Genomic DNA, 12,048 nt, shown 5'->3' with positions numbered 1-12,048 from the left:
GGGGTGGGGCCTGGGGCAGGCTCTTCACCTGCCCTGCATTCCCGGGCCCAGGGCCCACCTGAGGTAGAGAACTGAGATGACGAGGAAGCAGAGGGCTGTGGGGAGCCCTGGGCACTCGGGGCCGCTGAGGTGGGTGGTGGGGCGGTAGCACCTGATGGGGGGCTGAGGGAATACTGAGTGGTGGGCAAGGGTCCAGACCGGGTAGGAACACCTGCTCCAGTCCCCCGATAACAGTACTTCTGTCCCTCCAACACGGAGGCCAAGGATTTGAGCAGGCTGGCTGGTGGGGGTGCCGGCTGGGGCTGGGGCTGAGGTTGAGGAGGGGGTGGAGGGAACTTGGCTAGAGGCGGTGGTGGCGGCAGGGCTGGTGGTGGCTGCTTCTCCTCTTCCTGGGTGGTGGCTGTGGCAGTGTCCGTGGTGGCTGCCGTGGTGGTTTGAGCTTTGTTGGTGGGGAATGGAGGCTGCAAAGATGCAAAGGGCTCCTTCCTGGGGTTTGGGGGCACCACGCCAGCCTCCTGCTGTTGCTGCTCCTCCTCTTTGCGAATTGATTCGTCCAACATCTTCATTATATTGGCCAGCCCATCAGGGAGGATCTTGAATTCAGCTGGCTCCTCAAACTGGTCCTCCAGTGGGGTAGAGGGGAAGTCAAAGAGCCGTGGGCCTTGGGCAGGCAGCTCCCCGACCCGGGGAGGCATGGGCTGAGGGGCTTTACTCAGAGGGCCCGGGGGCGGCCCTGGCCCCACTTCGGGGGTCTTTGGGAAGGAGACCCTGGGCCGGGGGCTCTCCGGGCGCCTGAAGTTTCCTGAGGTATTTTGGTGGCAGGAGGAGGGGGGAGCTGGAGGCAGGGCAAGAGTCAGGGGGGCAAGGGGTGGGTCCTGGGGGCTTAGTGATGGGCTGGGGGGTTGGGGCAGGGGGTCCATACTTCTGGCCAGATAGGAAGGTGGGGGGAAGGACACAGGCCCTGTAGGACTACTGCTGTGGCTGCCATTGCTGCTGCTGCTGCTGGTGGTTGGGGGAGTGGAAGGGGTGTGCGAATCCTGAGTGCCCACAGAAAAGCGGGAAGCTGGAGGCCCCAAGAAGCCCTCACGGTGGGAGTGGGGTGGGGGTGGAGGGCGAGGGGGTCCTTCAGCTCCAAAGAAAAGCTCCTCTAAGATTTCTCCATCATCTCGGGCTGGCCGGCAAGCCAGGCCCTTCAGCCAGGTAGGAGGAGGTGGGGGGCGTATGAGGCGGGGACATGGAGGTGGCGAAGGTGAGGGGGGCCTGGGTGGTAGAGGAAGATGGGGAGTGGCAGCTGGGGCCGCCAGGAACGGTTTCCGACTGCTGTGTGCCGAGGACCCCAGGCGGCCCTGGTGAGATGGGACCTCCAGCGCTGGAGTTTGGTAATGGTCAGTGCCAGGCTGCAAGTGCAGAATGAGTGTGGTCAGGAACTGCTCTGGTGCCCTCGCTCAAGCCCCAGGGTCCCCTACTCCATCCCCCACCTGCCATCAGTACTCACAATGCCTGGGCTCGGCTCCACGCCCCGGAGACTGGTGTTGCTGCTGCTGGTGCCGGGGAGGCCAGGGGGCCGGGAAGGGGCGTAAGGCACACAAGCGGTGGTTGCTGCTGGTGAAGCGCTGGAGTCCATCCGCGACCTCTGAACTCTGCTCTCTCTAAGGTCACTTCCGGGGGGACGGGTGGCAGGCGGGCAACCATGGCTCTCTGCTCCTGGGGGGCGGGGACCCGGGCCTGGGGGCACAGCTGGGACCAGCCGGTGACCAGGGGGATGCGCGGTATAGGCTGGAGCTGGGTATGGATATGGGTGAGGCAGCGAGTGCCGCTGTTCCTACAGAAAACAGTGAAGACACTGGGTATGGAATTGAGACTAAAGAACCTGTAAGTAGGTGAGCAATGACAGACTAGTGCTTACCTGGCGCTCTGGGGGTGCTGAACCCTTGCGCTCAGCGCCCCAGGCATCTCCATGTAGGGTATTCCATAGCCCCGGCTTGGGAAGCTGAAATGGAGGGCTAGTGGCCATGCCAGGCAGGGGTGGTGGTGGTGGTGGTGGCAGTGGCAGCCCTGGGGGAAAGCCCGCCTAGGAGAGAAGAGGGCGTGAGTACCCTTCTCTTCCCTGTTTCTGTCCACTCTGCCTGTTTGTCCACCTGTAAAAGTACCTGCTCAGAGCCTCTTCTACGCTTGCCCCCAGGGCTGAGGCCCTCTTCCCCTGAGGGGCCTGAGAGTGCTGCAGGAGGAACAGGCTGAACCACTGGGGGTTCAGCAGCTCGCTTCACTGGGGGACCACCCCTCTTGGCCCCATAGGTCCGCTTGTGCTGAGGACAAAGAGATAGTAGTGCAGGTAGGTGCAGGCCTGGCTTGGCTCTCCACCACTGCCCGCTCAGCCCCAGCCTTACCTCAAGGTGCAACAAGTTCCATACTTGCTCCAATGGGGGCAAGATCTTGGCTCGGTGCTGGCAGGAACCAGCATGAAAGTTCCAGAGCTGGGCCTAGGGGACAAACAACAGGACGGAGGCGAATGTAACATGGGTGGGTGGAGAGCCAGGAAGCACAATCCCTGTCTTCTGCATTTTGCCTCATTATACCTGCTGCAGTCGGCTGAGGCGAGGACCCAGTTCTGCAATGTTTCCTCCATATCGAAGGGCACTGTGGTAGCAGCGAGCAGCCTCTTCACTGTCATGCTCTGACTCATACAGCTGCCCCAGCTGTTCCCACAGCCCAGGCTGGGCTGGCTCCCGAAGCAGTGCCTGCACACAGCCATGCAGGGATTCCAGCTTCCCATGGAGGGGTCTTGGAGTGGGCGTCCTACAAGGTCGGAAGGGGTTGAGGAGTGTCACACTTAGGGAGTAAAGGTCCCTTACTGCCCACCCTTCACACCTTTAACCCCCACTCACCCAGGGGCATAATATGACTTGTTGGGGTGCCCAGAACTACTGCCATGTGAAGGGGGTAAGGGAGCAGAGAGTGGAGGCTGCCCAATGCTGGCCGAGCACCTGGAGGGGGTTTGGGGAAAAGAATGGGTCTGTTAGGTGCACACTGAGATGGAGCAGTCTTATTTCTGCTTAGGAAAGAGGGGCTGTGAAAGTGAGAGAAATGATCTGAAATCTGTTGAGGCACACAGAAGGGTGGAATAAGAGACACAAGAAACTAAACAGAGGCATAACAAGAGTTGGGAGGAGAGGCTGCAGACAAAGAAAAGAAGGGGGGGAAAAATAGTCCAAGTGCTTCTCACCTGCCTCCAGGCAGCCATGTGCTACGAGGAGGGGGATGAGGTGGGCAGGAGCTCCAGGCCCCAGCGCAGCTCAGGCCCCCAAGGACAAAGGCTTCCCGTGCAGTGCGGGCCCCTGGAGGGTCCACTGCCCGATGCATCCAGCCTGAGTCAGGGAGAAGAGACCGTGATCTTACTGGCACTTGGCCAGAGTGGCTCCTGTACCCCAGCCTACCCAGCTGTTCCTTCCCTCACCAGGTCAGCAGTGGCCCCAGGAGCCCTGGAGATCGGCACGGCCCCCTGCCCCAGCTCTGGGGCGATGGTCTGGCTCGGGCCGCTTGCTTTGAAGAGTGCCACTGTCTCCAGATGATGTCCAGCGCCTTTCAAAGCCAATTCTACAGAGGAGGAGAAAGATGAGCGAGTCAGGCTGCACATCCAGCCGCTGGGCTGACTCCGGGTCCACTGTCATATACACAGGCCTTGGCTTTCCTTGGAGGCCGCCCAAAGGCCCAGGAGTTTGTGGCTGGGAGCAGTGTGGGATAGGTAAAGGGACACACTGCCCACTGCTACTCGGGTTCCCCTGGCCACCAGCACCGCCCCTTCCACAGCCCAGCCCACCCAGCCTCCGTGGGAGCCTGCCTTCACTTACTGCGTCTGTGAGCTCCAGGTATCCGGCCAATCACAGGACTGCCTCTCTTCCCCGAAAGCCAATCATCACCCGTGTCTCCGCCTCAGTAACAGCCTGGCCGGGACCAATGGGAGTGAGGTGAGCCCGGCAGGCAGCGACCGTGGGAGGAGGGGCGCCGGAGCCGGTCAGACGGGCTCGGCCTGGGGTGACCCCGGTGTGACCCCGCGGTTCCTACCCAAGGTCCCCATCTCGGACCTGACACCCTAGCCAGTGGGACAAGTGGGGCTAGTAAACCACACAGGTGAAGGCGAGGATTTGCAAGTTAGGGAAGGCTTAGTGTCGGCACTAGAAGGGATCCCCATGGCACCCAGAGACCGATGGACCCGTTCAGAGGGCCCGAGACAGCCCCCACGGCAGAACAAACAGACAAAATGACAGATCCAGAACCCAGACAAAGACGCCCCCGTTTCACTCACTTCATCTTGAGCCTGAACCCTCCCTTCAGCCCGAGACTCCTTGGAATTGCTTAGAGCTGCCCAGTCGACTTCTACCACACAAAACCCACCTTCCCAGCATCGGAGCGCCCTGATGCCCCTCCTCATCCCAGCACCATCTCAAAGCCTGGCCAAGCCCCCCAGCCTCATTCTCAGTAAATCCAGCTCCTCCACCTCCCTTGTCTCCCTACGTCTTGGATAACAACAGACCCCTCCAAACGCAAACCCCTCTAATTCGCCAGCTTCTGAATAGTTGCGCACCGCGGTCCCGAGTGGCCCCTCTCGTGTGGCGCCGGTATCCTCTATGCCCTTCCCGGCTGGGGCCACGCGGTTCCCCCACGGCCCACGTGGCCCCCGCCCCCCAAGGGAGGGGGATTTCGGGGGTTGCCCGTGACGTGGCCACTTGCGCAGCGGAAGCGGTGTGTGTAAGTGTAGGGGGGGGTCCTACGGGACGGAGGGAGGGCGGGGCCCAACAGGCAGTAACATCACCCCGTCCCACTCTCACCGCCCACTTCCTTAAAGAACCCTGGGCCCGTTTCACTTCCTCCTTCACACCCCCACCCCCACCCAGTCCCGTGGCCGTGGGATCAGGCTGCGCGGGGCGTCGCGCTCTTTTCTCCCGGGCACCCTGTCTTCTGCCCGAGTCTATCTGCTTGCCTCTCTGCGCAAGGGAGCCTGGGGCCCGTGCCTGCTCGCGGCATACGCGGCGTCCCCTCAGGTGGGGAGCCAACCCCGCTCAGAAATCAGGATCGGTCCGTTGAGACTCTAGAATACAAAGAGCAGCGAAAGTGTCGAGTACAAAGCGGCGGGGGCGGGGCCAGCGCTCCAGCTGGAGCTGCGATCAGGAAGCCGGGGGAGCGCGCCGGCGCTGGGGGCGACTGGAAAGTTCACCTTCGCTGAAAAGAGCTTGGCGTTGCGGGGAAATTTCCACCCTCTTCCCGCAAGGGCAGGCGGGTTTCTGATGAAGGCAGCTCTCTCTCCTGCCACAGTACTGTCTCTGGGTACGGAAGGGATTGGGACACAACAGGTCCCGTGGTACGGCTCTCCGAGGAGCCCGGGTGGGCGCTCCCGGCCCGCGGCGCCATCACGCGGGGTTTCAGTTAGAACTCCCTCTTGTACTGGGGGTGGGGTGGGGGGCATCCTGTTCACCAGGGCCAGGACTGGAACAAGAACTTAATTGCAGTTCAGAGAAGTCGATTCTCCTCCCCCGCCCCCAAAAATCCCAGGACCACAGACGAGACATGAACATAGGGAACAGAGGGTAGACATCAAGGAGCAAATTCCGGCTTGGGAAGTGGGACCGCGGGCGCTGCCAGCTACCAGGAAATGCAGCTTCCCCTTCTGTGATGATGACACTTCCCCTCTGCCACTTCCCCTTTCCCACGGGGAACTGACTCAGCTTTCCCTGCCTCTCCAGTACCCCTTCCCCCTCCCCCACCTTCATCGACAAACCCCCAAGCCGGGATCCAGCACTACATCAGCCTTCACCGAGGACAAAAACTTCCGGTACACTAAACACTCATTCACTGTCAAGCCGTGGGATCCTAGTCACCCACAAGGGTCCCAAAGTCCTGACACCCCCCCCCCCATCTACCTCACGTACAAAGCCCTCCCCTGGGGTCTGATTCAGGCTTGGGGTGGGGGTGCGTGAGTCACCAGAAAAACCTTCCCCTGTTCTCACTGACTCAGCCCCCGCCTGCCTGAGTACACACAGACACAGTCAGAGGCAGACACAACTCCTCGGCCCACACACTGCTCACCACCGGGCCGCGGAATTTCCCCTCCAGTTCCCCCGCCCCGGGCAGTCCCGCCGCCGCTCTCACACCTGTTCCCCTCCGTCCGCTCGCAGGCCACTCTCACCTTCACTCTCGCTTCAGGGGCAGGAATTGCACTCTCCAGTATCCGCACTACCCAAGGGAAGAGGACAAATACGGTGGCGAAGCAAACACAAAGACAGACACCCACAGACTCCTCCAAGACAGGCGCACGCAACCACAACCGGGCTGAGGGCACTATACCTCTCCCGCACCCTCCCAGACCGACCCACATCCCGATACTCAGCCGCTCTGAAAGGGTTAATTCTTCTCCGGCCGAAGCCACGCCCTCTCCATCCGGGCTCTCCATGCAAAGCTCAGCTCCGCCTTTTCCATCCGGGCTCTAGACTCAGAGTTTTTAACCAACCCCTCCTTCCAGAGCCTCGGAAGGTACCCACTTCATCAATCAGACACTTACTTTCCTGGGCTGGAGGCCCGAGACGTGGGCTGGGGGAGGTCTAGGGGTCAGATATGCGCGCGCACACAGGACAGGAGGGTCAGGGCAAAGACTGAGCACACCCGGTCTCTTAGACAATCTTACAAGACACCCAGACACCAGGTCCCCTAGACAGGCAGCGAGCGGGCAAAATGCACACACGCGGGGAGGAGGACAGCGCCCCACTCCCAGCCTGGCTTCACTCGGTCTCATGGAAGCAAGGCGCGAAAGGCTAGCTTCTTACCTGGGGGAGGGAGAGGCTGCGGGGAGGCCACCGGCTGGGACGCCGCTGTGACTCAGTCACCGGGCGGGCGGCCTGGGATTCCCTTCCCCGCTAGCTGCCCCTCCCCGCCCCCCGCCGAGTGGTGACAGTGCAGGCCGAGGCCCGCTATGTGTCACTGTGGGCCTTGTGTTGGCCTCTGACTGGGCGTTGTGTTCACCACTGTTTGACAAGGTTGGCTGTGTGTGGGTCCCCGTGTCTGTCTCCGTGTGCACCAGCGTGTCTGCTGCTCTTGTCTTCCCCTGTGCCTGTCTGATGCGTTCCTGTCATTATCCCTGTCTACACACTCCGACTCCGAGGGGCTGTCTGTCCGTGTGCCTGCCTGCTCCTGTCTCAGTCTTTTGTCTGGGTCAGCTTGTGCATCTCTAGTGTGATCACGTGTGTCTGCACATGCCCTTCTGTATTTGCATTCATGTTCCTGAACAGAGTCAAGGAAACCTGGAGCAGGCTGACCCAGCTAACCACCCACCTCATTCCTCTAAATGCCAACCGACATCTCTCTTGCTGGATCAGTGCTCCCTCATTTGGGTCAAGTATGTATTTGAGGGGTGTGCGGTCTGACCTTATTCAAGTTCCTACCCATTCTGCAACATTTTTGCTTATCCTCACACTACTTGTGACTCCCATTTGTGACAACTGCTAGGATTTAGTGAATACTCCCTGCATGTCAGCCACTGCATTAAGCACCCTATCTATCTATCTATCTATCTATCTATCTATCTATCTATCTATCTATCTATCTATCTTGTTGTTATATACCATTATGTCATAAGTGGTCCTCCAGTGGGTTTTCAGAAGCAGAAAATACCACGGAAGGAGACTGCCAATCCTCCCAAGAAGCAGCTGGTGGATTAGAATTGTGTACCTTTGGGATTCCAGCACAGCTTCTTACCATTCTTTCTCTCTATATAGATATACATACATATATGTGCGTGTGTGTGTGTAGTTGTGTGCCATCAAATCAACTACAATTTACAATGACCCTATGAAAAACAGCTCTGAACCATGCCCTATCTTGAGCCAATCTCACTATCTCTGACACACGTGTGTGTGTGTGTATATGTATATAAAATTTACATATCTATAAAATAGGGAGTACTAGTGGTTTAGTGGTAAGGAGTTGTGCTGCCAACTCAAAGGCAGGCAGTTCTAATCCACCAGCTATTTTGTAGGAGAAAGATGGGCATTCTTCTCTATGGAGATTGACTTGACAGTACTTCACAACAAAATTATGTATACACACACACACACACTTTCTCTCTCTCTCTCACTGCTCCTTACCAAATGTCAATGTAGGAGGTACTTTTATTACTTCCATTTTACAAATAAGGAAATTGAGGCTCAGAAAGGTTAAGTAACTTGACCAAGGTTATTCTGCAAGTAAGTGGAAGAAATGGGCTTCCTTCCAGAGCCACTTTCTTACCCAATGTCTACACCAGCTCTGTGCCATTCTCTTCATTGTTTATCTTCATAGCGTATTTTCTAGATCAGCCTACCTACCACCCAGCTCTACTACCCCTACCACCCAGCTCTACTACCCCAAAGACCCTATACTCACTCCATGCCCTTTAGAAAAGTGCAAAGAAGCTGTGCTTCACAGCTGAGTAAACTTTGTAGCTTAAAGAGGCAGCCTCATCCAGTCAATACGTTCATCCAACACAAATCCACCAATACTTCCAATGTACAACCATCACGCCAAATAGAAATACATACAAGAAAAGAGTCCCGGGGGAGCTCTGGTGGCCTAGTGGCAAGAACCTGCAACTACAATCCCAGAGGTGCACGGTTCGAATCCACCACATGCTCTGCCGGGGAAGGAAGGACAATCTCCTCCTGTACCAGTCAGATCTGATTTGACGGTACACGCACACAAAAATAATAAAAACATAAAAAAAAAAAGAGTCCCATTCTCAAGAACCTCGGTGAGTAGTGAGGGTGGGGGAAGGTATAAACACTTTACTATTGAAATCCCTGGCTTAAGAATCATCCTCCCTTTTCTCCTACAGAGGAATGAGAAAGGGGGTAGTGCAAGGCTTCAGGCAGAAAACTGGCAGAAGAGAAGAGGAGTAAGAACTAGGACAAGAAAGACAAATGCACTGAGAAGAAAACATTTCAGGAGTTGGAGGACAGGTGGGATTGCCATGGTAATAAAAGGGTGTTTTTGCAATGGTCTCCAGTATCCAACTCAACTTCTAAGCATCTTCTATAAACCAGGTTTTTCTAATAAGTCTTATATATAAGGAGCAAAATTCTCCTCTTGCTCTGGGGTATCTTGTGTTTACCTTCCAGTTCACAAATTCTAATTCTGTTCAAAATTTAACTGAGTTGTAGCACCGAGGAAGTGGGGGTTTTTTTGCCATTCATAGGAGACAGAAGGGAGCACTATAAACCAGGAAGGTTCGAACCACTGTCACCTTCTGGGGGGCTACTCAGAGTTGTGCTGAACCATTCTGAGAAGGGGGCATATGGGCATAATCCAGACCACATTACTCTTCAAGCATGTGGTGCAGGTGGACTGTTGGAGGTGGAGGAGTAATCACTCAGGACTAGACTTACCAGCTGGAGTTTGATGTGCCCGTTTCATTGGAACCAGCGCCCCAGCAATGGGGTGCAGCAGACCAAGGTGGGTAGGTGGGGCTGGTGGTTCTATGGGGCTGGCATGGTGCCTGGGGGAACCTAAAAGATAAAAGCCAATTATAAATGAGGTCTTCCAGGCTGGAGAATTTCCCTATGATCCTGACCCCATCACTGAGGAGAAGCCTGGCTCATAGTCAAATGGAATAAGAGTATCTGTTTCCATGGTAACCAGAAAAAACATCCCCAAAGTGCTCCTCCAGCCTTGCCCTTCAGGAGGGTGTGCCTGGGCCAGGTGGTAAGGGCGATGGGACAAGCTATGGCATCTAAGCCTACAGTGCACACAACCAGTCCAGGATCCCTCCATCTGACTGGGCCTTCTTGCTGAAACTCCTGGCCCCAAAAGAATTCCAACTGCCCCTGACATCTTGAACCCAAGCCCAACCTTCGTGCTGGTCCCAGGCGTGCAGATACTTTGGCCTTCAGCTTGGCCTCCTACCCAACCTTATCAAGATAGTCAACCCCACCCTCTGGACTCTGCCTCCTCTTCTTCCCCTAGGCAGAGAAGGCAGGTCTCCCAGAGCAGCAGAGGTGGCCAGACTAGATGAACGGGCCCAGCTGGGAGAAGCCTTCCTCCCAGCAAAGGCTGTAATAGGGCCTGGAAGTGGATTCTGCTGCAAGCCTTCCCTCTATCCCATCCCCCAAGGCCATATCCTGTTTCCCCATCACCTCCTTCCTCTATGTGGCCCCCAAAGATGACAGAGGACTCCCCCTACTCCCTTCTAGCGATCAGGTAGGCAATGCTAATAAGTCCAGAAGGAAGAAGCAGGTGTCCATCCAGGGATCAGACTCAAGCCTGCCCTCAGACTCAAGACTCACTCCTCTGGGACCTTTTCTGCTTCCTTAACCACAATTCTTTGCCTTTAAGGATAGACTCTAGCTGCTAGTCTAGACTCTCCTCTGGCCTTCAGCCCCCATCCCCCTCCAAGCCCCAGAGGCTCAGGCCTCTGGCCCCCAGCCTCCATGATGCAATGTGCTGCAAACTTTCCAGCTGCTGATGACACTGCCACCAGGGAGGTGCTATTTCCATGCAAAGCCCCCCACCAGTCCAGAGGCAGCGGTCAGCTGCATGCTGGGATGCCTATCAGACAAGGGCCTTCTGCTGGAGAATGGAGCTTGAGGCTGAACTCTCAGGGTCAGGGACACATGGAATATGGGGCCAGGGTGTGTGTAAGTGTGTGCAGTCTGTAGCATCTGTGCATGTGTATGGGTGTGTGGGGGAGACTGCGATAAGGGAGGATCTGACCTAGAAAGAGGGAGTGGGCAGGCCTCAGGACAACCAAAAGCACCAGTGTGGGGAAACCAAGGTGGATCAGAGGGGTGTGTGTGGGGGGGGTGTGGACACCAAGATGGGGGAGGGGCCAGTAGCCATTTAAAGAACCAGCCCCTGAGCTTTAATCCCTCACCAGCCCTGGCCATGAGCCGCAGGCTGTAATTCATCTGCCAAACAGCTGGGGTGGGTGGGGGTGTGTGTGGGGGGGGGATATGGATGGAGAGAGGGAGCTGGGGGAGGGGCTGGGGCTTTCTTGTGCACAGAGGCAAACAACAAAAGGGGAAGCTGAAGGGCCAGCTCCTAAGTGCTTAAGCCAAGCTGCTGACCAGCAGACTTCCAAAGGCCCCCACCTGGTGACTGCCAGACTCTACTTTGGACTCAAAAGGTTCTTGGCTAAGGAGCCAGTGAAGTCAAAGGTGGGGCTCTGAAGAAAAGCTCAGGTTTAGTGCTTCCCGGAGAGGCTGTCACCCCCTCCATGCACTGTCCCAGACCTGGCAGGCCCCAAATAAATTCTGCTCCCAGTGCTCTGCCAGCCCGCCCAACGTCTCCAAACGCGGTCTGCCGGTTCCCCCGCCCGCCGTCACAAGGTGGCAGTGGCCACACCGAGGCTGTCCCTTTAAATCATGACCACCCTTGATTGTGTGGACGAACTGAGGGCCCTGCCCTACACCACCCCCCCCAGCGGCTTGCCATCTCCTCCACACTAGTCCCCAGAAATATGAGGACCATTTAAAGGGACAACAGCGAGAGATGGCTGGCTCTCTAATCGCCCCCACCCCCACCTCGCACACAGAGCCCCTTTCCCCAGCGACAAACAGTCCCGTTCCCCTCCAGCGGGCCCCCCAAATTCCGGTTCTCTCCCCACCCCTAGAGACTGCTAGAAGGCGAAAGGGGCCAATTGGGGGGGCGGGGTACTGAAGGGAGCCAGGGGAGGGCAGGGGACAGCTCGGAGGAAAAGCCAAGGACCCAGAGAAGCTGCGAGAGGGAGCCCCGAAAGGTGCCGTGGGCAGACCTGGGGCGCACGGGCTGTCGGGCGAGGGAGGACAGTCGGGCTGCACAAGACAGCGGCGCGGCCAGCAGGCTACAAGTCCAAGTGGGGGAAATGGGACAAGGGGAGACAGGGGAGAAAGGCAAGGCCGGGGGAAAAGGGGAGACGAGCCGGGGAAAGGGGTCATCTGGGAGGGTGGGAAAGAAAATCAGAGGGGGAGGGAGAGCCGGGCCAGGGTTACCTGCTGGGTGTCTGTCCCCCGGCGGTGCCCCCGGAGTCCGGGTAGGGAGGGGGGGAGCAGC

General features: G+C 57.5%; 1 protein-coding gene across 1 annotated transcript in view; it reads right to left on the bottom strand.

Moving 5' to 3' along the window:
- KDM6B (lysine (K)-specific demethylase 6B) overlaps positions 1 to 3,360 on the bottom strand; it is a 7,946-nt gene extending 4,586 nt beyond the window's left edge. Inside the window, exons 1-8 of the mRNA XM_006899139.1 lie at positions 3,224 to 3,360; positions 2,886 to 2,984; positions 2,577 to 2,796; positions 2,388 to 2,480; positions 2,151 to 2,306; positions 1,907 to 2,071; positions 1,496 to 1,822; positions 1 to 1,397 (exon numbers count right to left, since the gene is read on the bottom strand). Of these exons, the coding sequence (XP_006899201.1) occupies positions 1 to 1,397; positions 1,496 to 1,822; positions 1,907 to 2,071; positions 2,151 to 2,306; positions 2,388 to 2,480; positions 2,577 to 2,796; positions 2,886 to 2,984; positions 3,224 to 3,360 (2,594 nt within the window). The remainder of the gene's footprint in view (positions 1,398 to 1,495; positions 1,823 to 1,906; positions 2,072 to 2,150; positions 2,307 to 2,387; positions 2,481 to 2,576; positions 2,797 to 2,885; positions 2,985 to 3,223) is intronic.
- Positions 3,361 to 12,048: the final 8,688 nt, after the last annotated feature.

This window comes from Elephantulus edwardii, unplaced genomic scaffold (genome assembly GCF_000299155.1).
Source record: "Elephantulus edwardii isolate Elephantulus edwardi_28Jun2011 unplaced genomic scaffold, EleEdw1.0 scaffold00246, whole genome shotgun sequence".
In the NCBI taxonomy this organism is placed as follows: Eukaryota; Metazoa; Chordata; class Mammalia; order Macroscelidea; family Macroscelididae; genus Elephantulus; species Elephantulus edwardii.
The sequence above is the reverse complement of the archived record's forward strand: the minus strand, read 5'-3'. Positions and strand labels throughout refer to the sequence as shown.